Genomic DNA, 24,371 nt, shown 5'->3' on the forward strand with positions numbered 1-24,371 from the left:
TGAAATACAAGACACTCAGACAGACAACAGTATTACTACTACAGAGGGACAACAGGACAGTTATGGCCTACATCAAACAAGAAGGAGGGACCAGGTCGTTGACCCTACATTGCCTAGCCAAGACACTACTGGACCTCATCGACGAGCTCGACAGTATGCTGACACCACAGTACCTTCCAGGCGTTACAATGCAAACTGCTTGTCACGCGGACCAACTCCAGAGTGACACTTACTCAGCCCAGCAGTAGAACGGATCGTCAGCTTTTGGGGCATACATACCTCAAATGTCAACAAGGAAATACCTACTATTTGGAATAAATGGTCGGTTTGGTGCTCTAAGCTCATTGACATATATACACTGCCGGGCAATGAAATAGTTCCACTGATATAACACCAAATTAATCCTAAACGGAAAACGCTAGCTTAATGACGCCTTCTGCAATATTGAAGAATATTTAATTGCGCATCAGAATATACCCATGTAAAAACTTAAATATTGTAATAAAAAATTAAATTAAATGTTTTTCAAAAAATGGGGCATTTGACAAATAAAACCAAATCTCTAATTATGCGTTTATTAAGTGTAAACGTGGTATTTTGATAACTCAGTACTTGGTTTTTCCTCCACGTGCTCTCAATACAGCTTCTACGCGATTGGGCATGCTGAATACCAGATTCCTCAGCATATGCTGAGGAATGTTCTCCCATTCTTTGATGAGCGCGCCTTTCAAGCCACGAAGTGTAATTGAAGGTGGAACTCGGTCTCTCACAGGTCTGTCAAGCTCGTCCCAAGCATGCTCAATGGGATTCAAACCGGGGCTCCTTGCAGGCCACTCCATTTTGTGGATTCCTACGTCATGAAGATACTCATTTACAACTTGAGCAGTGTGCGCCCGTGTATTATCGTGCATGAACATTGCATTCTCGCCCATATTGGCCAAAAACGGACCAGCATGTTCATTGATCACCTCATTGGTGTATATCACAGTAGTTAGGTTCCCGTTCTCGATTGGAACTAACGCTGTTCGACCCTCTGCAGAGATACCCGCCCGCACGCGAAAGCTGCCTCCGCCGTGTGCCACTTTTTCTTCAAAACATACTTGTGAAAAATGTTCTCCTGGTGGTCGGTATACTCTTTTCCTCCCATCACGATGCTACAGCATGAATTATGACTCATCTGAGACCATCACTCTGCCCCATTCTGTATGATTACAGGCGTATTGCAATCGGGCAACTTTATGATGCCGTTCCAGTTTTGGGCCATTTGCTGGCCTGTAAAGCTTTAATCTTCTTTCGGCAAGACGTCTCCTGACTGTCCACTCGCTTATTGGCTCCCTTCGAACTTCTAGAAGTTGTTGTTGAACGGCTACTCCCGTCTGATGTCGATTTCTTAACATGATTTCCGCAGTGAATCGATATTTTCGGACCGTTGTGCACCTTGGCTTGCCAGTACCTGGTCTTTTCAGGTTTAATCCAGTCTCCCTAAACCTTTAGATCACTCGTCGTACAGTAGTATGAGTCACGCCAATTATTCTGGCCGCATTTCTTTGGCTGGTTCCCATTTCCACCATGGTGATGATTTTCGCACAATCCTCGCGTGATACAGGCATGATGTACGGGTACGAGAACCGCAAGACTTTACAATTTCATAATTATTTCACAACGACAAAAAAAAGAATGAAATAAAAAGCAAAACTAAAAACGAAGCAAAATGTTTTCCTAAACTTCCAAACCCAAAAATTTTGCTTCTTATCTTTTTTTATCCATGGCTTCGAAAATAACATTATTATAAAGAGTTTGCATTTAAAAATGTTTGCATAATAAACTATATTTCATTAAACTTTTTAATTCATGAAGCTAGGTTCTATATCTTAGGAGATATTAAGGTGTTTGTCGGCATTTTGTAGGTGGAACTATTTCATTGCCCGGCAGTGTATTACTGCGTAAGGGCTCCCACACATGGGCACGACGCGGTGTCGCGTCGTGCCGCGACGCGGCGTCGTTTCACGATGCGACGTCGCGTCGCGTAAATTCACGACGCGACGTCGTTACGTGTCGATACACGAACTTGTTGTGGTCTATTTTCAAGGCATTGTACTTCTTTAAAAAGTGACTCGCATTATCCATTGTTGAAAGAAATGGGTGGATCCAGTATCTTCTGAGTATCTGTCTTTTCTTTCTTCGTCTTCTTATTAACAGCAGAAGCAGTACGCGTCTACTGCGGTCCATTTTTAGGGAATGAATGTTGTATCGACGGCATCGTGCCGCGGAACTTTACGTTACGATGTCGTGTTTTTTTTACGATGATAGTCGTAAATTTCCACGACGCGGCGTCGTTTCACGATACGACGCCGCGTCGTGGCGCGGTGCGGCGTCGTGTCGTGTTTATGTGTGGGAGCCCTAAGGACAGGCCCTAAAATAGACATTTTAGGGCCAACGGTCCTCAGTCGACAGTTGTCTGTGACGGAGAGATGAGTCTTTGTTCCTTGTGATAAATATGCCTATTTTTGTTGTGAAAGGCTAAAAAAAAAAAAAAAAAACTATGATACGAAGGTCAAAAAGGAATATGGAATATCCTATCATCCTTAATTAATAAATAAACACATTTTAAAGCGATAATTATTTTACTACCAAAGTCTACAATGGCCGCACGATGTAACCTTGTACGGACGTCCGCATGCAACTCACTCATATTATTATGTACCTACTGTCCGGTGACGGTAAAATATGAACGCACGTACAAGGTTGCGTCGTCAGGATAAGTAGCTCGGCTCTGACATAGTTCCAACAAATTATGACAGATGGCAGTTATTTTGCTTGTATGAAGAAGGTTTGAGTAAAATGTTCTGAAGGGCGTATCCTTCCTTTTGAAATCATTGTCTAAGCTACATATAAACAAGTTTATTCCTTCGTCAGTAATGGTCGCAAAATATTTAGCTTCTATATTTCTTAATGATGGTGTAGCGAGTCCGCGTTGTTCTATGGTGTAGCTTATCGATCTGTTCTTGTTCATAAATCTGTAATTTCTATAAAAATATCACAGAATATGGTCGTAAAACACGTTTTAAAGGCTATTTCAGTAGCAAAACCTGTGCCCATGAAGCCACCCATGTGGAATGCACGTGTGCTCATAGAATATCTACAGCATTCTTCTCCGCTGGTAGATAAATTTTTTGTAGTAACTAAGAGAACAGCTACTTTACTCCTATTATACTCGGGGCGCAGGGTACATGATTTAACTTTGCTGCATTGTGACAATGATCATTTAATTGACGATGGTAAGAGTATAGTCATAGTTCCTGTGTTTGGTTCAAAACCAGATACAAACTCATATCCACAGTCAGGTTAGAAGCTGCTATCGGGGGCAGACCATAATATAGATGTAATTAAAAAAAAAAAAAAAAAACTGCTAAATGAATTATTGTGTGATATACATGCCTAAATAGGTATATAATTATTCTAAGTTTGATGTGATTAGGTCTATTAGGTTCATGGCCAATTTATTTTTTAATAAATTAGTATATGGTATTTTAATATGGTCACCTCCATTTCATTGGTATTTCCATAGTTAGTACCTATATTTCTCATCACGGATTTATATCTGATGATCAAAGTAAATTACCTACTTCACATTATTGCGTCATCTCTAGCTGCCAGGTGATAACAGACATTTCTCATAACATGGATTTCAGATGTCGCTACGGAACACATAATATTGGAGTTTTACCTACCATTAAAACTCTTATTATGTTTCCAGCGACATCTGAAATCCAGCAAGCGCTACCTGGCGCTGCTATTATTATTCGGGAATATAATGGTGGAAAAGTCACTAATCTGACAGCTAGAAAGCGACGCCGCCCGCGCCCGAGGCTTGACCAATCGTAGAAAGCGTGGGATTTTGGCGCGAAAATTTGAAAACTGCAAGCTGCTACGATGATAAGGGAGGTGCTATCTCATAACATGGATTTCAGATGTCGCTGGAAACATAATAAGAGTTTTAATGGTAGGTAAAACTCCAATATTATTTATTTGTATATAAAACTATAATATTTATTATAAAGTATTTATTTATATATAAAACTATACCATCTATTATCAAATTAAGCTTGTGTCACTAGTTTAATTAATTTATTAGTATATAATTTAGCACCTAAGTTCAGGGCATACTGAAAACCAGCGCTGCATAGATTATACGAGGTATAACTCGCAGCATTGCTGAGTTTGTCCTTTTGCCACCTTTTAATCTTAAGTTAATTTTTGTATTTTTGTTTTATTGTGTTTTCCCGATTATGTGGCAATAAATGTTTCTTTTCTTTCTTTCTTTCTATATACTACAAACAGCTACCCGTCTTTGGTACTATTAGTTGTAGATACCAAACTTTTTATTTTGCTTGTCTCTGGTCCTAACTGGAGTCAGTACCTATCAGTAAAGACCGGCACTTATATGCATGGCCTAGGTCGTAACAGAGCTGTATCTGTTTTGAAAGAAAGCGAAACGCACAAAAGGATACTCCTCGAAAATACGTATCTCCAGTTCTAAGAACGGCATAAGTACCATAAATAGTAGTAGATGCGTAAATGAAGATAATCTAAATTCCCAGGGCATGATAGACTGCTACCTCGGTCTAGACCAGCCATTCACCGCGTACCGTCTGCTCAGCGAGCAGGATGACGGGGATACCATGGAACTGGGAGCCGAAGCGCTGTGGAGGCTCGGCCGGTTTGAAGAACTAGATGAGTTGGCGCGGAAACCTGTGGTATGTATAGGCGGGTGAGTGCGTAGTGTTAGCAGGAATAGGTATTAAATGCAAACACTTACAGTTCAGTCCAGGTTTGTATATTGAACAAGCACACACAAAGTCTATAGAATTTTAGAAGGAGAATGCACAAGCCAACAACACAGCAGAGATAGAAAGTTATAGCACTTAGGTATAAAGCATAGGCTAGTAAATAAGCAAGCTAGGTATACAGCGGAAAGATCGCGTAAACATTAGCAGTAGCGGGCTAGCATAAAGCGGCACAGGCTTCGCGTCGGAGTTGAGATTTCGACTGGCGGCGCACGGGCCGCGGAGGGCGCGCGAGGTTGCGCGGGCGCGCGGGGCAGGGAACCTGCCTCCGGACCGGTATCGGCGGCCGCTCGACTTGACCAACAAATAACCTACGGATAAAATATTTTGTGCGTTCTCGATGTATCACGACAATTTATCCGTCGGGCACGATACGTTTGGTGTTGTATGATTGTGTGTGATGTATGTGAACTTAGTATTAATGTTAGTAGGTATTGTTAGTGTAAATAGTATTGTATTTAATAATAACAACTATACTTAATTAAACTAATATAAATATTAACTAGTGTGTAAGATATATACTGTAAATATTATTCGTTATACAATGTAGGTATAAGTGTAGGTATGTTATACGATACAATGTAAATAGATAAGAATAACTGAAATACAATATGTAACTAAACAATGCATGAAAATACAATTCAGTTCAACTGAAAATACAGTGAATGTATAAATGTAGGTAATAAAATCGGGAAGATACCTACATCACTCCCCTCCAGAGGCCGTCACTACGGACGATAAAAATCTGGAAAACGGACGTGACGACCAGAGCGAGTTGTCCGAACAGGATTTACTATTTTCTCTGGTGGTGGGTCAATAGTAGTAGGCAAGTTAGTTTTGTCAGTGAGTATGTAGGCCGGCTTGAGGCGGTCTACTGATACTGTGACATTTTTGCCCTTGACGAGTAATTTGTAAACCTTGTCTCCTCTTTCGACAACTTCATGGGGTCCGGTATATGCAGGTTGCAGTGAGCCTCGCAATGCATCGTCTCTCAGGAAAACATGAGTCGAAGTGGTGAGATCCTTGTACACAAAAATCTTACCATGACCGTGACGTGAAGTCGGTACAGGTTGCAGCTTCTCGGCAAAAGAGCGTAGGCGGGCTAATAATTCTGTCATATCAGTACTACTGTCTACGCTATGACCAAAGAACTGACCCGGGAGTCTTAATGGCTCGCCGTAAAGAAGTTCGGCGGAGGAGGCTTGCAGATCTTCTTTAAAAGCACTCCTTATACCTAGTAAGACTAGTGGAAGAGATTCGGACCAGTGACAGTTGCTGTGACACATTATGGCGGCTTTAAGTTGTCGGTGGAATCTTTCCACTAGACCGTTGCACGCCGGGTGATAGGCAGTCGTCCTCCGATGTTTGAAACCAGCTAGAATGGACAAATGGTGGAAGAGGGACGATTCAAATTGCCGGCCGCGGTCGGTAACTATATCTGTCGGACAACCAAATCGAGCTATCCAGCCAGATACTAACGCCTTGGCCACCGTTTCTGCAGTCATATCCTCAATGGGAATGACCTCTGGCCAACGTGTGAACCGGTCAACAGCTGTCAAGCAGTAACGGTAACCACTTGACATTGGTAAAGGTCCAATCAGGTCGATATGCACGAACTTGAAACGCGCAGGAGGTAAGTTGTACGTACCTAACGGGGAATACACATGTCGATTAACTTTAGCACGCTGACAAGATTGACAAGCTTGTGACCAATCTCGACAGTCTTTGCGCATGCCTGGCCAAACATAGCGTTGTGCCACTAACTTAGCACTAGCGTTTGCACCAGGATGGCTAAGAGAATGAAGACTGTCGAAGATTTGCTTACGCAAAGGCTCGGGTATGAACGGTCGTGGCGTCGGAGTACTGACATCGCAGTACAAGTCCAAACGACTGCCAGGTATGTTCATTTTCCGTAGACGAAGTGATGATGATGCATCGTCCAGGAAGAGAGCTAGCTCTTGGTCAGAAGCTTGAGCTTGCGCTATAGCTTCATCATCAACGGTGGTAGCCTGCAATTCACTAACACGAGACAGTGTGTCGGCCACAACATTGTCCTTGCCGGCAATATACTGTATGTCCGTTGTGAATTGCGAGATGTAGTCAAGGTGTCTGTACTGACGGGGCGAACAGTTAGTTTTCCTCTCACGGAATGCGTAACAAATCGGTTTGTGGTCAGTAAACACTGTGAAATGGCGGGCCTCGAGCATGTGACGAAAATATTTAATTCCTTCGTATATAGCTAAAAGCTCACGATCGTACGGTGAGTACTTTTGCTGCGAAGAACTAAATTTCCGTGAGAAGAAAGCTAACGGCTGCCATGTGTCGTCCTTGAATTGCTGTAACACAGCACCCATCGCTAGGTCAGATGCATCGGTGATCAATGCGAGTTTGGCCTGACAATCTGGGTGAGCCAGCAATGTTGCACTGCAGAGGTTGGACTTGCAGTCCTCGAATGCTTGCAGTGAATCTCCTGTCAAGTTAACAGGGTGGGAAGCTTTAACTGAGCCAGTGAGCAAGGCATTCAGAGGAGCTTGTGTTGCAGCAGCTTGGGGCATAAATCTGCGATAAAAATTGATCATGCCCAAAAATCTCCGGAGCTCTCGAACTGTGGTGGGCACGGGGAAGTTTTTGATGGCCTCTACCTTGGAATCCAACGGCTTCGTTCCTTCTGTGGAGATTTGGTAGCCGAGAAAGGTAACCTCAGACTTACCAAATACACACTTGGACGTGTTGACAAGGATGCCGTATTCCTTCATTCTCGTGAAGAGTTGTCGGAGATGACTCTCGTGCTCTACCTCGTCTCTAGAAAACACCAGAAAATCATCGAGATAACAGTAGCAGAAGTAGAGTCCGCGAGTCATCTCATCCACGAAACGTTGGAAAGTTTGGCCGGCATTCCTTAGACCGAACGTCATGAAAGGGAATTCGAACATTCCGAACGGGGTGGTAATGGCGGTTTTCGGAATATCGTCCACGCTGACAGGGATCTGGTTATAGGCCTTGACCAAATCAATGGTAGAGAAGACTCTACAACCAGATATGCTGTGGGAAAAATCGTGTATATGCCTTACCGGGTATTTGTCGGGTATAGTTCGAGCATTAAGAGCTCGGTAATCACCGCATGGCCTCCAACCGTTGTCTTTCTTAGGCGCCAGATGTAGAGGTGACGACCAAGAACTCTCCGATGGCCGGGCTGTACCGCTGGCCAACATCTCCTCGAACTCCTGCTTAGCAATCTTCAGCTTGTCTGGAGCTAACCTGCGAGGGGATGAGGAAACAGGGGGACCAGGTGTAGTACGAATGTGGTGTACAGTGTTATGTAGAGTCGTACGTGTCGTGCCAGATGGTCGAGTAATCTCCGGGAATTCAGCTAGAAGTTTGTGAAAACGCGTGTCACCAGTCGAGACCTTAACTGAAGTAATACTATTACATGTTAAGTCTACAGAACCAACAGTTGACAGAGAAGTGGTATTATCAATAAGGCGCTGATTGCGACAATCTACAATTAAATTATAGAACGACAGAAAGTCTACACCAATAATAGGTTTTGTCACATCAGCCACTATAAAACGCCACGGATAGTCTCTACGCAGTCCTAGATTCAGGTTCAGTTGAGCAAACCCATAGGTATCGATGGTGGTACCGTTAGCTGCGCACAACTGGTAGTTGGTCTTCGCACGCCGTTCACGCAGGGCAGATCGAGGGAAGACGCATAGGTCGCTTCCGGTGTCCACAAGAAATTGGGCTTTCGATCTGCGATCTGTAACGAACAGGCGACCGGTGGAGCTGGGACAATCGTTCGTCGCCATCACTGATTGCCCAGGGAGTTTTCCGCCTTGTAGTCGCATGGGCGGATGCAGGTCTTCGCCCTGCTGCCGAACTTGCCGTGGTACCAGCAAAGGGGATGCTTCCGGTAGCTGGATTGTGATCTCTCCCTTGACCGAGCAGAATGACGAGTCTGTGCATGATTGTTCCTTGATCTGGAACGCGATCTGTGCGATTGCATGCTGAGTGCTCTTACTTGCTGCGTCAGTTCGGCTATTTGCTTAGCCATTTGGTCCATGGAGCTGCCAGGTGAAGTGTGGTGGGAAGTCGAAGCTACTTGCGGTGACGGTGGAACAACTTCATGGATCCTGTCCGCCAGGTCAGCAAGCGTCTCGAGTGAAGCGGTGGGTTGAGAAGCGAGGATGGTCTGGATGCTACTCGGCAGTCGGCTCGTCCAGATGCCAGACAGGAACTCTTCGGGTAAGCCGGGTCCAGCTAAGTTGCGAAGGTGCCGTAGAAAATGTGATGGCTTTCTGTCGCCGATCTCCTCTCTATCCAGAAGTCTCTGCAGCTTCTTGGCCTTGGACTGAGACAAGGTACGTATGAGCTCAGTCTTCAGCTTCTCGTACTTATCAGTAGCCGGTGGGTTCAAGACGAGCTCCTCCACAAGGTCTGCGTACTGAGGATCTAAGTTGCTGAGGATGTGATAAAATTTTGTCTCATCGCTGGTGATCCTCGACAGGTTGAATTGAGCTTCCATAAGCGCAAACCATATTGCAGGCTTCTCCGGTGAAAACTGTGGCGATTTTACGCCGACTCGAAAAATATCGTGACGTGCGTCAGTGGAAACGCGGAATCACGTCGGGGTCACCAGTTATAGGCGGGTGAGTGCGTAGTGTTAGCAGGAATAGGTATTAAATGCAAACACTTACAGTTCAGTCCAGGTTTGTATATTGAACAAGCACACACAAAGTCTATAGAATTTTAGAAGGAGAATGCACAAGCCAACAACACAGCAGAGATAGAAAGTTATAGCACTTAGGTATAAAGCATAGGCTAGTAAATAAGCAAGCTAGGTATACAGCGGAAAGATCGCGTAAACATTAGCAGTAGCGGGCTAGCATAAAGCGGCACAGGCTTCGCGTCGGAGTTGAGATTTCGACTGGCGGCGCACGGGCCGCGGAGGGCGCGCGAGGTTGCGCGGGCGCGCGGGGCAGGGAACCTTCCTCCGGACCGGTATCGGCGGCCGCTCGACTTGACCAACAAATAACCTACGGATAAAATATTTTGTGCGTTCTCGATGTATCACGACAATTTATCCGTCGGGCACGATACGTTTGGTGTTGTATGATTGTGTGTGATGTATGTGAACTTAGTATTAATGTTAGTAGGTATTGTTAGTGTAAATAGTATTGTATTTAATAATAACAACTATACTTAATTAAACTAATATAAATATTAACTAGTGTGTAAGATATATACTGTAAATATTATTCGTTATACAATGTAGGTATAAGTGTAGGTATGTTATACGATACAATGTAAATAGATAAGAATAACTGAAATACAATATGTAACTAAACAATGCATGAAAATACAATTCAGTTCAACTGAAAATACAGTGAATGTATAAATGTAGGTAATAAAATCGGGAAGATACCTACATATGTAATGTTTTGTTAGATAGTACTAAGATGGTGGATGGTGGACGAGGGTCGGTCGTTGAGGTGGCAGATGACAGCTAGTGTTCATCTACCTGCAGTTTCCGTTAGGATAGGGAAGGTGGGAAGGAGTTACAAACATCTGTGTACCTGTCTGTCAGCTGTTTGTGTGTGTACCCACGAAGTTCCTTGACCCTATGCCTATGGCCCCAACAGACAGCATTTTTTACTCACTGTGTTTCCGGATTGCTGCATCAGGTGTAAGTGCTGAAAAAGAACGGACAATCTTATCGTTCATTGCTAGTATTGGAAAAACTACTCCAACGCGTCCTAACTTACTACGAACCGTTTTAGTACTCTCTAGAAAGACAATTATAATAATGAGTGATACATATCGACAAATTAATATTCTGACCCCCCAATTTTCTGTACACTTACTCACTTTTTCACCTCTACAGCCGCCATCCCGCGAGAACTGGGGCCTCCTAATGGGTCGGACACTTCTAGCCTATCGCAGTCAAGATCACGAAGCCTTCGACCAATCATGTCACGCCGCGATGACGCGACTTGTCTCTCAAATGGACGACGAGAGTAAGGGCGAGAGCGCGCTACGAAGCGGCTACCAGAGTGTATTAGGACTGCATATTATAACGGAGGCCAAACATGCTCAGGAGGTTTTACAAAGGTGAGACCACAAGAATTAAAACCCTTTGGCAGCCAAGCCTTTTATTTATTGCCATATTATTTGTATAGTTCGTGATCAGCTTTTAAAGTGTTAAGTGAAGACATATAAGTGAAGACCCTGTATGTCTTCACTTAAAATTATTGTTGCAATAATTATTGTAACTGTGATTCTGAATAATTTAATGAAAATTGTCGACATAATTTTATTAGATAGGGGTTTTGCAGTTTATTACTATCAAACGTTACCGACAGGGGTGCTTATCAAGATCTCAGAGTCTTAACCAATGGCAAAGTGCCCAAAATGCAATGCTTTCCCATCGGTAAATGATTTCATTTAATAACAATAATTACTTTTCAGGTTGAAAAGTATTCCGGACAGCGAAGCACAAGAGTCGTCAATAATATCGGAGCTGCTTGACGAGTGGCGGCTGCGACTGTGCGTGGTGCAGTCCGACGTGCGCACTGTAGAGCCGTTGTTGCGAACTAGACGAATTTTACTGCAGCAAACTCAGGTAACAGATAAAAAAATTAACATCACTATATACATAATGTGTCAAATTTACACATCTCCCGTTATAGCGTTATAGGATGGCGCGGGTGACGTCTGTCAAATAGGAACATTGTACCATTCCATCAAGCTATATTGTTCCTAGTCTTAGATGACACGTATCCACCGCACCATCCTACAACCCGACTAGTACAAAGGCATAATGCTTTATTTATCTGTCAAATTTTACAAAGATTTTTATCAGAAGGTTCTCCTGAGCAAGGACTTTTGGCCAGCGGGAATAGTGTTTCGACGCTATAGGGAGGCGAAAAAGACTATGAAATCCCCCGATAGTGCTAAAGTATAAGTAAGATTTTTAAGTAGGTATAATGTTATGTATTAGTTATATATTCATAATTGTAATGTAATAATAATGTCCTCCTAGCCGAATTTCGGCTACGGCGGCCAATCTCAATTGAGATCAGCCATCTACGCAGGAGTAGATTATAGTGCCCAAGTGTGTGCGCAGTACACAGGAGCACTCTCTGTTCCATCACTCTCGTAACCCAATGGGACGGATTGACCGACACGACTGGAGAGAGCTAGGCGCAGGACCGACTGCTTTACATGCCCATCCGACAGCATGGATCGTTTCACTGTTTCGGACAACAGGTGATCAGCCTTCTATGTCCTAACCAAACTTAGAACCACAATTTAGAAACACAAATTGATGGTCCCACCCGGGAATCGAACCCAGGACCTCTGGGTCATGAAGCGAAGCTTCTACCACTAGACCACAGAGGCAGTTGTATTCATTAAGTCATAATTGTATTTATGTAATGTTTCTATGGGCCTATTAGTTGCCTGAAATAAATGGTTGTTATTATTATTATTTTAAGCACTGCATTCATTTCAAGTATTGATCGTTTTCCTCTTGTATTTCTCAGGAACTACTGGAGCCAACTCATCCTCTGACTGCCAGTAAGCTGAAGTCCTGCATCGGAGACTTGTGGCTGCAGAGCGTCAAACACGCAAGGAAGGCGGGCATATTCCAGCAGGTCTGTAACTGTAATATGGCATGCACAAAATAAGCCTACTCAAATGACGTATCAACTGTACTTTCGTGTAACAATAACGCTCACCTCACTCGGTAATCCTTCCACTTCAGTGACAAATGCTAGTCTAGTTCTGTTCTATGTCACCGACTCCCTAAGAAGAAGCCAGTAATCATCCACTTCTTGTTTAATTGACATCGGCTTCTTCCAACGAGCGCCTAAACACTCGTTGGCCTTCCTCATTTAGCCGCCACTGGTTACTTGTCGAAACCAGGTCTTCAATATGGTGGGCTGGATTCCCACTGTACGCTTCCCTATTTGTGATCCCCACTTTGATTTTTGCGTAATTAATTTTCCAAACACTCCAATCACCATTTAAAGCTCTCCTTCCCCTCATTCACAGTCCTACATGTACATCCTAAACGCGGAAGAATACCACCCTGAACAACTATACATAGAGAAGTCTAAGATGTACTGGGCGCGCGCGCAGCGGGAGCTCGCCTTCACGTCGCTCAAGCGCGGCCTGGACGAGGCCAGCCCAGAGCTGGACAAACTCACACAGGATCAGAGGTAACTTGAACAAAATGGCGGCCATCTTGGATTTTCGAAAGAAAGTCTACAGAGGATTTAGAGCGCGCGCAGTAGAGAAATAGTACACATCTATGGTAACAATACCCGTTTTGACACATTTAACCTCGCCACATGCCCTATGCCCGCTGCACGTGCCCATTACTACCTCACTATATCGCGATTCGCCATAAATACGATGCTGGGATTGGTGGAACGCTCATTGAGGTAACCCAAATACCTTACTATACAGTTAAGCGGGCTGGTGATGGAGTTCCGGGTAATTAGGCTGGTCAAAGGTACATAAGTATATATAATGTATATAGAGTACCATCTGGTGCAGCTATACATAGAGAAGTGGAAGATGTACTGGGCGCGCGCGCAGCGGGAGCTCGCCTTCACGTTGCTCAAGCGCGGCCTGGACGAGGCCAGCCCCGACCTAGACAAGCTCACACAGGAACAGAGGTAAGCTACAACATAAACAAAGAAACTGGCGGCCATCTTGGATTTAGGAACGAAATACATATATGAGAGGATTTAGAACGCGCGCAGCAGAGAAATAGTACATACCTATGATGACGATAGCCGTTTTGACACATTTAACCTCGCCACATCTGTCCCCGCTGCACGGGTCCGTTATCGACGTCACTATATCGCGATTCGCCATAAATACGGCGCTAGGATTAGTGGAACGCTCATTAAGGTTACCCAAATACCCATTTACACCCTTAAGCGGGCTGGTGTTGTCGTTCCGGGTAAGTAAGCTACTCAAAGGTCTGTACAAAAGTATATAATAGCACCCGGAGCAGCTGTACATAGAGAAGTGGAAGATGTACTGGGCGCGCGCGCAGCGGGAGCTCGCCTTCACGTCGCTCAAGCGCGGCCTGGACGAGGCCAGCCCCGCCCTGGACCAGCTCACACAGGAACAGAGGTATGCTATATCAGAATTAAAATGGCATATAAACAAAAATGGCGGCCATCTTGGATTTACGAACGAGAGATATGAGAGGATTTGAAGCGCGCGCAGTAGAGAAATAGTACATACCTATGGTGACGGTAGCCGTTTTGCCACATTTAACCTCGCCACAGCCCCTGTCCCCGCTGCACGGGTCCGTTATCGACGTCACTATATCGCCATAAATACGGCGCTGTGATTGGTGGAATACCCATCTACACATAAGCGGGCTGGTGATGTCGTTCCGGGTAATTAAGCTGGTTAAAGCTACAAAAGTATATAATACCACCCGGAGCAGCTGTACATAGAGAAGTGGAAGATGTACTGGGCGCGCGCGCAGCGGGAGCTCGCCTTCACGTCGCTCAAGCGCGGCCTGGACGACGCCAGCCCCGCCCTGGATTATGGATACAGAGCGAGCGCGCAATATTTATGATTAGTGCGCAATAATGGCCTTACACCCTCGCTCTTTCTCATCCCAAAAACCAACCTACACTCTTTAGCCGGATGGTGGTGCGGTTCTGCTTAATAGTCTGACGAAGCTATTAAGCCAGTCAAAGGTACATGAGTATACAGGATGTTGCAAAATGGGAATACTAAGCCGAAACCTATTTTCGGCTGATATTATTTTCGGACTTAGATATACCATGCTACACAGTCATGTAGGTTTTGGCTTAGTATGCCCTTTTTGCAACACTCTGTATAATAGCACCCGGAGCAGCTGTACATAGAGAAGTGGAAGATGTACTGGGCGCGCGCGCAGGGGGAGCTCGCCTTCACGTCGCTCAAGCGCGGCCTGGACGAGGCCAGCCCAGAGCTGGACCAGCTCACGCAGGATCAGAGGTAACTTGAATGAAATGGCGGCCATCTTTGATTTACGTACAAATGATAATAGAAGATTCGATGAAGATGATGATAGGTAGCACGCATCAATAGCGATGCACGGTTTTGACACTTTCACCCGCGTCTCACCACCCTCTCTTTCAATGTAACTCTATATACACAATATATCTGGACTAACTGGGAATGCCAAATTAATAAATTTACCCAAAAGTCACCATTAGATGATGTTTTTGCACCAATACCATTATTAAAGGCGTCTATAAATTTATTTCGCAGGAAGATTTGCGCAAAAGCGAAACTGTTGATTGCTAAATACAACGACGAGACGACCAACGTGGACGTGGACGTCAACATCGCGTACTACAAGGAAGCCGTGGATATGTGCAAGCAATGGGAGAAGAGTTTGGTAAGTTTTATATGGCATATTGTCACAGATGAGAGCTGCAGATTTTTTTGTCGCGCGCCATTGTACATAATTTGTTTTAGAATGTTACATAGGGAATTTATTAGAGCAGTGCCAAAATATTTCTTAGAAGACCTCCTTCTTGTTCGTGCCGCCATGTTGGATTTATAAAATGATATCAGGCAATTAACCACGCATCGCTATTCAAACCGATCATGACTACGGGCTTAAAGCTTAATTAAATTTCACTTCACAAAGTTTTTCAAGTACCCAAATTATCCCACAGGCATTCTTAGACCTTTCCTTACACTCACACCATCGACTAACTTCAAAATTCCACCTCACACAGGTTTGCCTCGGCGCGTACTACGAGAAAGTGAGCGGCGCGGACGCAACCAACACCAACACCGCGTGGTCGCGCCGAGTGTACGCGCTCAACAGCTACGGCAAGGCACTGCAGTATGGACACAAGTACTTGTATCAGAGTATGCCCCGGATGCTGTCTATATGGTGAGCAATTGTATATGCTATTGAAGTTTAGTTTCTGTAGATCTTACTGACTACAACTATGGGGGAGACAGAGAGGCGTGTGTGCGCTTAATAGCTACTGTTCCAGCAGTGAAAAGCAAAATGTGTATGGCGCCACCTGGCGGCACACTCGTTGCACTGCTCGCACGGTGATCAAAATAAACACCTTAATGGTCACATCACATATAAGCGTAACGTAAATCGCCTATATATAATATTCCATTGTACTTACACTGTTCTCTCACATTTCCAGGCTAGACGTGGAAGCGACAGCGTCCGACTCAAACGTGCACACAGTCCTGGCTCAAATGACGGACATCATCAAGACGTACTCCGAGCGTCTCCCGCTCTACCTGTACCTGACGGCCTTCTCACAGATCGTGTCGCGCATCTGTCATCCTGTCAAAGAGGTGAGGTTTCGTAGCCGCGCTACTATTGGTCTAACTTTTGTTCAAGCGAAAAATCAGGGCACTTTGTCATTGTCGACTTTGTAGTTTACGTATTTAACTTATTGCTTATTTGCAAAAAGTTGATATAATATTAGTTTTAGCCGTGGCGCCACTATTAATTGCTCTATGCATTATGCTGTTTTTGTTACCTTCCATAGACATTGTAGGGCAATCCAATTTCCACAGTATAATGCCATTGACTTATGAGCACTCGTCCGTATTCCATATTGCAGGTATACCTGCAGCTAAAAGCGATACTAGTGAAGCTAATCCTAGCGTACCCCCAACACACGCTGTGGATGACGATGTGCGTGATCAAGTCGAGCTACCCGCAGCGCATCAAGCGTTGTCAAGACGTGTTCTCTGACCCAAGACTGAAGGAGCCGAGGATGTTGAAGCTGGTGTGTGACTTCACACAGCTGGCTGAGAAGCTCATTGAGCTGTGTAACAAGCCTATTGTTGGGGCTGGTAATGTGAGTATGTTTCCATGGTTTTATAAGGAGCTTAGTAAGCGAAGTTACGCATACGGACATTTTTATTGTAATAGCATGGGGTGAAAAAAAGGTGAATTAATTCTACTTATTGGTCCGAGTCCTATTGAGAGTCGATAGATAATTATTTATTGCACAAAAACATAAATTACAAAAGGAAATGCACAACATAGACGTTGTGCATTTCCTGTGCGTTACTACTACTGTGATATAGTAACTCTATGGATATAAAAAATTCCATGAGGCGATGATAGGAAGACATGTTATAGATAGAAATGGAAGATGGACTTCTATCAGCATGTGTCCGAAATACTCCCTATTCTAGCTTCTAGCTTAACAAAAAGCAAAGAGGGTCTCGCTTAACGCAACACAGTTTATTACCTCTGTTACTGGTGTAAATGACTGAATAAATAATTTCACACGCTTTTATTTTATTTCCAGACAACAACAGTATCCTCGCTAGTCCGTACACTCCCACGGCTACTAGCCACCGAGAACTTCAGTCACATAATGATGCCGTTCCAAGAGTTCTGCAAGATAGTGCTGCCGTCCAAGGCGGCGCGGCAAGAGCGCATCGACTTCAACATTCCTTCAGAGCCACCGGTGTATATCGCTGGCATTGAGGAGAATATTACCATTCTGCCGTCGCTGCAGAAGCCACGGAAGGTTACTTTGAGAGGTAGGTTCAAATCATCAATAGGTAGCAAACTTTATTATTATATTAACGTTACGAACTAATATACCAGTCTTAGGTACATTCTTAGGTCAGTATTAACCCGTCTACCCTTATCCCGCAGGCTCAGACGGCAAAGCGTACATAATAATGCTGAAACCCCGAGACGACTTACGCAAAGACTATCGTCTAATGGAGTTCAATGCCGTCGTCAACCGCTTCCTACAAGACGCCCCGGACACCAGGAAGAGAAGACTGTATATCCGGACGTATAGCGTGCTGCCATTGAACGAAGAGTGTGGTCTGATTGAGTGGGTACCGAATTTGGTCGGGTTACGACCGATTCTGATGCATATTTATAAGCAGAAAGGTGAGTTTGTATTTCTGAGGTTACATTTAAATAAGTTCTAAGTCAGCTTTTGTTAGGCATATCCATCATGCAACTTGAACCTTGTTAGTGATTTTAGACCACGTCAGTGAGGGTGAGATATTATTAACGGCGGCGTTTCACAATCATGGATATGCACTGGAATCTGTGTACTTGATTGTTAACTACACTTTCCTAATCTTTGCTATAGCAAACTATTGCCAATAGTAATAACACTGGCTATAGTCTCTAGCGCTGCTAGCTATTCCCATAAATGATTCCCCATATTAACCATAACTCTTCTCCTTAGGAATCCACACCAGCAACCGAGAGCTGAAAGAAATGATGTGTTCCAACAAGGACCCGATAGAGAAGAAGCGACGCATCTTCGAGGAGCGTCTGTTGCCGCGACACCCGCCGCTCTTCCAGGAGTGGTTCCACAGGGTCTTCGCCGATCCTTACGGCTGGTGAGATAATATTATGAGTATTGGGTACTCTGCTTTAGCCAGTTACGGCTGATATGGTGACTTACTGATGGGGAATGATGGGTTATTTTCATTTAGGACTTTCTTTCTGACTCTAAGCGGCTGATGAATATGCTCACAGTTGCAGGTCGATAATATCATTATGCACAAATGAAGAAAAGGAAATTATTTTTTTATGTATTAAAGTGATGCTATATGCTATGTTGTCTTCAGCTTTGATGGTTACTAATTTTATTTTATTATTTTAGGTATCAAGCCAGATCAGCGTACATAAGAACAACAGCTGTTATGTCAATGGTGGGATACATTCTCGGTAAGTACTTATTTCTATGCTAACTTTACATATCAAGTGATCTAGTAATGACCATGCAACCTTTTCAGTTCGGTGTCATCAAAATGCGATTAGTGACTTATAAAAACATATTATAAATTAGGCTATCGTTAGGCCTAATTTCCTCACTTTCACCTCCAGGTCTAGGCGACCGCCACGGCGAGAACATATCCTTCGACTCTACAAACGGCGACACGGTGCATGTAGACTTCAACTGTCTGTTTAACAAGGGGGAGGCGTTCGAGTGGCCCGAGCGAGTGCCGTTCCGACTCACTCATAATATGGAGGCCGCTATGGGGCCGCTGAAGCATCATGGCATGTTTAGGTGAGTTGGTGAGATTTAGTGATCAGTTTATAATTATAAGTAAAGATTAATGTCGTTATAACGTTAACGCTATCGCTCTCTTTTGACCCTTTTGTAACCTATTGTGTACCACTGCTTGCTGGCCTCTGTCATGTAAATGCGAATTTACAAAAGTATTAGTAGACTTTCCGCTGACGTACTTTTTACAGTTAGGTACACTAGCATTAGATAAGTCTCATACAATACAGCAGTATAATCACCGTGAATAAATGAATATTTTGTTGTTAACAATGCTCACCGCTGCAGTGATTTTTTTTCCCGTTATTTTTTATTATTCATAATATTTTAAATTGCTAATAACACGGTTAACTGAATGACGTCACGCCTCTTAACAAAATTTAGGGATCCTTCACGTCACTGCCCCTAACATTAAAGATTAGTGCACTTTACCTAAGTGTAAAGTGGTTTGATTGTAAATACAACAAATACCTACATTCATACTATTTTCTCATATTCTAAAATACGGACTAAATAGATTTTCATGCAATGAAAACTACCCTAATGTCCCCCAGGAAAAGCTGCGAAGAAGTGATGAAAGTATTACGCGCGCAGACGCCGGCGCTCATGTCTGTGATTGGCGGGTTCGTGTACGACCCGCTAGTGTCGTGGGGGCGCGCGCGAGCAGACACCGGCGAGCGGACCAATGAGCAGGCGTTGTCGCATCTGCATAACATACGGCAGAGGCTGAACGGGATGGTGAGAACTTTGCGTTTTTTGGCAACTACATTCTGAGTCCTAAGCATTACTCTATACAGGGTATCTACCTGTTGCCGATGCACTGCGGGTCGGCTATCGAAGTAGATAAACGTCACTATATCGCGATTCGACATAAATCTGGGGCTGTGATGGGTGGAACGCGCATTGAACGAGTTTATCGACGTCGATAACAGACCCGTGAAGCGGCCGCTGAAGGTACTCGTAGAAGAAACAATATACATAGATGTCCAAATAAGAATAAGATGTGTGTTTACTAGATACGATGATGATTTTAATTTATCCTGTCCGCTGCACGCTCCGTTATGATAATGTCCGCAATCGTAAGATAAACGGCAGTGTATCGCGAATTAAATGTCTACGTCGATAAACGTGCCGCGCAAGTCGGTCTGGTATGATCCTGAATAAATAAGTAATCAAATAAACCATTGTTCACAGGTCAAGACAAAAAACAAGCAACTGTCTCTCTCACTGTCACCGGAAGGCCAAGTCGAGCATCTGATCGTGGAGGCCACGAGTGTCCACAACCTCTGCCAAATGTACATCGGATGGGGACCATTTTTGTAAACTTTCCTATGTTTTTCAATTAAAAAAAGACTGGTATTTTAGAAAGTAAGCATTAATAAACAGTTGTTATTCTAATATTATCTAAAGTCTTTGTTTGAACACCGCTTTATTGGTTTCCGATGGCCGTTAATGAGGAGTGAAGATGGTATGTCAATAAAACATAAGGTTTTATGGAGTTTACACCAATATGCAAGTTATGCGAGTGAAAGTTATTGCATAAACGTTACGATTCGAGCTAACAAGACAAGAAGGCATTGTATTCTAACCGAGTCTGTCTAGGTTTGAAGGAAGCAGACTTTATTTTTCCTTATTTATTAATGCAGGCCTTCACATTGAATGGTATTATGTTATGTAAGGCCGTAGGTATCACATGTTATTGTCCTATGGGCCGGTGGCCTAGTGTTAAAGCTTTAAATCCCTTGAAGCTTGCTATAATACACACACTTGCATGATTAGCGCATTGGATATTGTATTGAAATCGGACGAAGCATGGAATTCCCCGGTGAAAAATTGACAAATAACCTATTTTCCATTGCAGGAGGGTCACTCTCTAAATAGACGAATGAACAAATAAAAAAAATCACGCAATCGGTACGCTTAGTACATCGAGATAGAACCGTGGTTCGCGCAGCGCTCCGAAGCTTCGGAAAAACAAAGCGGCAGCGCTAACCACGACTCTATCTCGTTGTACTAAGCATGCCAATTGTTCCACAATTCTCATTCGTAGATTTATAGTGACCCCCCAGGTACATATTTGAGTACTAAGATTTTCCCGGCACAGCCTTGTCTACATTATTGGGCGACCTTGGTAATGTTTGTGACATCGGACATCAAATAATGAGCAGGAAAACACAACAAACGCGAATAAAGATGGTTAGCTCTAAACGATTCAATTATTAGAACAAATAGTATTTGTGTAAATTATTAGGCTAAACTTGTTTACATACCATTTACGTCTAAAAAAAAAACAAAAAAAAACCCGAATTAACGCCTGTTTTGATTTAGGGGGAACTACAAAATACTTACCTAAACTAAATTTGAGTTCAAATCGGTTACATTTTTTGGACCTTTGATGCCGCAAAGTTGTCTACTTACTATTTATAACGCCGCTTTTTGGTCAGAGGCCAGAGGTAAAAATAACAACAGAAATATTTTCCCTATAAATAAAAAATGACTGACGTTATAAAGATCAAGAGGATACGCAGTAACGTCATTTCGTCCAATCCGCGGCGGCACTCTACAAATTACCAGGAGGTTTCTTCAAGGGTTCCAATTTTCCTTCCTACTCGCAGAGTAACGTTACCAGCAGAAGCAATTGCAACGTAGAGATTTGAAAAACACGTTTTTGACTAAAGAGGCTGTTCGTATGTTAACCCTACTGAGAGTGGTAGTGAGTATTGGAAGGTACCTACATAATTAGTTCATTTTAATTCGATGGATTGCTACCGCAACATGCATGCGATATCTCGTAGATCCTTATAAGAGCTTAAATTATAGTAAAAATCATAGCTCCATTGTAGAGCGGTAGAGCGCTATCCAAAGTGTTACAGCGAATCGGCTTTATCGAATGCGGTATATCTTACAATCATAACCCTTCGTACTTTTGTTGTTGAATGTACTCGTAGCTTCTACGAGGGTTTATCAAAACCGTGGTGCTTCGTGTCTTGAGAATTTGTAAATACGGTTTAGATTTCTACCTCCGGAAGGAAGCATAATTTTAAACAAAAAGGGTTTGGAAAGGAAATGGAGAGCCCCGGAAGCTGCCCTTTCTTGGTCCTTGATATATGTATTACAAGTATATACCCCATATATATGGGGGCACGCATAGCCGCTTGTATAATTCGTTACCGAGAACATTAGAAATGCTCCTTCCCGCAATATCTTCAAGCAACTACGTAACCCGTGCTCATTATCTCAACAACTTAGATAAATAGATAGAATTTTCTTGTAAGACCTCTATTCTATTGTTCTCTGTGGGGGTGCACCTCTCTCCAGAGGAACCTTCGCGCATTTCCCCAAGGTCTAAATTTCCTTCTTAACCTCGGGCCACTTCCCACCACGTTGCTGTTCCACTGCGGGTTGGATATCTAGATGTGCTAAATCGACGCAGGTAGGTAGGTACAATAAAACCACTGCGACGCTGTCGTCTCATCCTGTAAGAAGTGATGACCTTTAACTAGGCTACAAAATAAATCTGCCTATATATTTTGAAAGAAATAAAGGTAAGTAGGACCCACTGAATATTCAAATAGAAGTAATTATCACTAACCATGGGCTGCATGAATAAATCCGAGAGAGGAAAATGCGGACAATTATAGAGGAAGTCTATAAATGTTTCACCGATCAGTCGATGTCTGCCGACCTTCAGACAGCTATAGTTGATTGTGATTAGGTTCACTGTAGGCGAGTGCAAAGTCAAGGTAAAAATATGGTAAGTAAGTTAAATCTATTGTAGGTATGATTATATCAGACTTGAATAAGAAATTTTGATTTTTTCGTTAACATAGGTCATGCTTCATGCAGCTGAGTACAAACTAAATTCGCTCTTTACGATTGTGTTTTAGGTATATGCCTGCATGCTAGATAGGTACTAAATGTAGGTACTCGTAACTTCTACCTGATGTACCAATGACATCGTCATAAATTTATAAATAAACAACAATCTACTAATTAGGTAATGTAAATATTACCTACATCATCATTATCCCATTATACATCAGGCTACGATGGGCTACGGCTATAATGCCTAAGCTCCAAGTCCAATAGTCACACGATATGACAGCCAATTTTAAAAATTAAATTACCTAGGTAGGTACTTTCTGCACAATTAATTCAATAATGGGTACCTTTGGGCCAGGTACGATTCGGGGTGGCCTTTTTGAGTGATTTTTGACGAGGCATATTGCTGATAACATTTGTTATATAGGTTAATGACGAAGCTATTTGTGGATCGTAGATTTTGAACTGAATTTTTACATTAAATATTTTTCTAATATTATTATGTAGACACTTAAATAAATTCAACAGTAATATTGATTCTCGATCCAACCAACTTGGGTCCTTTAAGCAAAGTTCGCGAGGTGACTGCGAAAATGTGCAGAATTGTGTTTGTAGATATTCTCCGACGGAGGTCGGAGGTCTATCCGGGCGGGTGGCGCGATCGCCGCTCGGAATCCTCAATGAACCGGACAATGCATCACCGGATATTGGCTGTCGACTGATGCGACCCCGCCGCCGCCACTACACTGCCAATAAACCAGTCTACTACAGCGCCAGCCACTGAAAAACGGAAAATTGTTGGAAGTTAGGATGAGCTAAGTAATAAAGTTTGCAAGCTATAGAGCACAGGATTCTGACTAATAGTATTTATTGATTTAATGGAAAATATATTAAGTAAGTATTTCATCAATTTGATAGACCGCGTGATCACCAAAATGGGCGACAGACCAAAGGTGTTTTTTGCTAAAATCGCAGCATCCAGCATTGTATTTTTCACGTACCTACTAGTGATATCGATAACCATAAAATATTAAAGGTAGGTACCGAGATGTCTTCTCTGAGTAAATAAATATTTCCTTCTGTTTCTTTTCATTTTCTTTACGTAAGTTCTATATCTAACTGGGATTAGGGCCTACTGTGATTCTTATTTTATGCACCATAACAAACATGAAGGGAAGTACTAAAGAACATACGGTGTTTTAATAAATATTATTTAATAAGACATAAGATCCTATCTAAGAACCTAATCATATTCTTCATACCTTAGATCCTGTTCATAATAATACATACGATAGGTAGGTAACACTAGGTAAATTACACTGGTTATGGTTTAAGTACGCTCTAGACATGCTAACTATGACTGTTGACGTAGCCTCTGTAAAGGGGATTCCCGCTTTGGCGAGTCATCTATACTACAGACTATAGAATATAATAAATTAAGCAAGTAGGCTAGGTTCATTACAATCTACATAGGTAATTTAACAGCAGCCGTATTCGGTGTCGCTTAGGTATGTAAGTATAACCATTGATTAGCTTTAGTTAAAATAATAATTAATTAACTCTTCTATTGTGCGAGGGCACACGTAGCATTTCGATTAAGTTATAATAACAATTAGGTACATATCGATTGAAGGCACAA

General features: G+C 43.0%; 1 protein-coding gene across 1 annotated transcript in view; it reads left to right on the plus strand.

The window, feature by feature from the left end:
- Window positions 1–20,313, plus strand: part of LOC105395200 (serine/threonine-protein kinase ATR) — a 39,240-nt gene extending 18,927 nt beyond the window's left edge. The window contains exons 14-29 of the mRNA XM_048626698.1: window positions 4,602–4,757; window positions 10,732–10,958; window positions 11,316–11,469; window positions 12,392–12,502; window positions 12,903–13,069; window positions 15,138–15,267; window positions 15,614–15,774; window positions 16,046–16,202; window positions 16,475–16,714; window positions 17,174–17,411; window positions 17,530–17,775; window positions 18,083–18,239; window positions 18,506–18,570; window positions 18,730–18,913; window positions 19,465–19,648; window positions 20,105–20,313. Coding sequence (XP_048482655.1) covers window positions 4,602–4,757; window positions 10,732–10,958; window positions 11,316–11,469; window positions 12,392–12,502; window positions 12,903–13,069; window positions 15,138–15,267; window positions 15,614–15,774; window positions 16,046–16,202; window positions 16,475–16,714; window positions 17,174–17,411; window positions 17,530–17,775; window positions 18,083–18,239; window positions 18,506–18,570; window positions 18,730–18,913; window positions 19,465–19,648; window positions 20,105–20,233 — 2,706 coding nt within the window. The 3' untranslated portion in view covers window positions 20,234–20,313. The remainder of the gene's footprint in view (window positions 1–4,601; window positions 4,758–10,731; window positions 10,959–11,315; window positions 11,470–12,391; window positions 12,503–12,902; window positions 13,070–15,137; window positions 15,268–15,613; window positions 15,775–16,045; window positions 16,203–16,474; window positions 16,715–17,173; window positions 17,412–17,529; window positions 17,776–18,082; window positions 18,240–18,505; window positions 18,571–18,729; window positions 18,914–19,464; window positions 19,649–20,104) is intronic.
- The last annotated feature ends 4,058 nt before the right edge of the window (window positions 20,314–24,371 follow it).

This window comes from Plutella xylostella, chromosome 17 (assembly GCF_932276165.1).
Source record: "Plutella xylostella chromosome 17, ilPluXylo3.1, whole genome shotgun sequence".
In the NCBI taxonomy this organism is placed as follows: domain Eukaryota; kingdom Metazoa; phylum Arthropoda; class Insecta; order Lepidoptera; family Plutellidae; genus Plutella; species Plutella xylostella.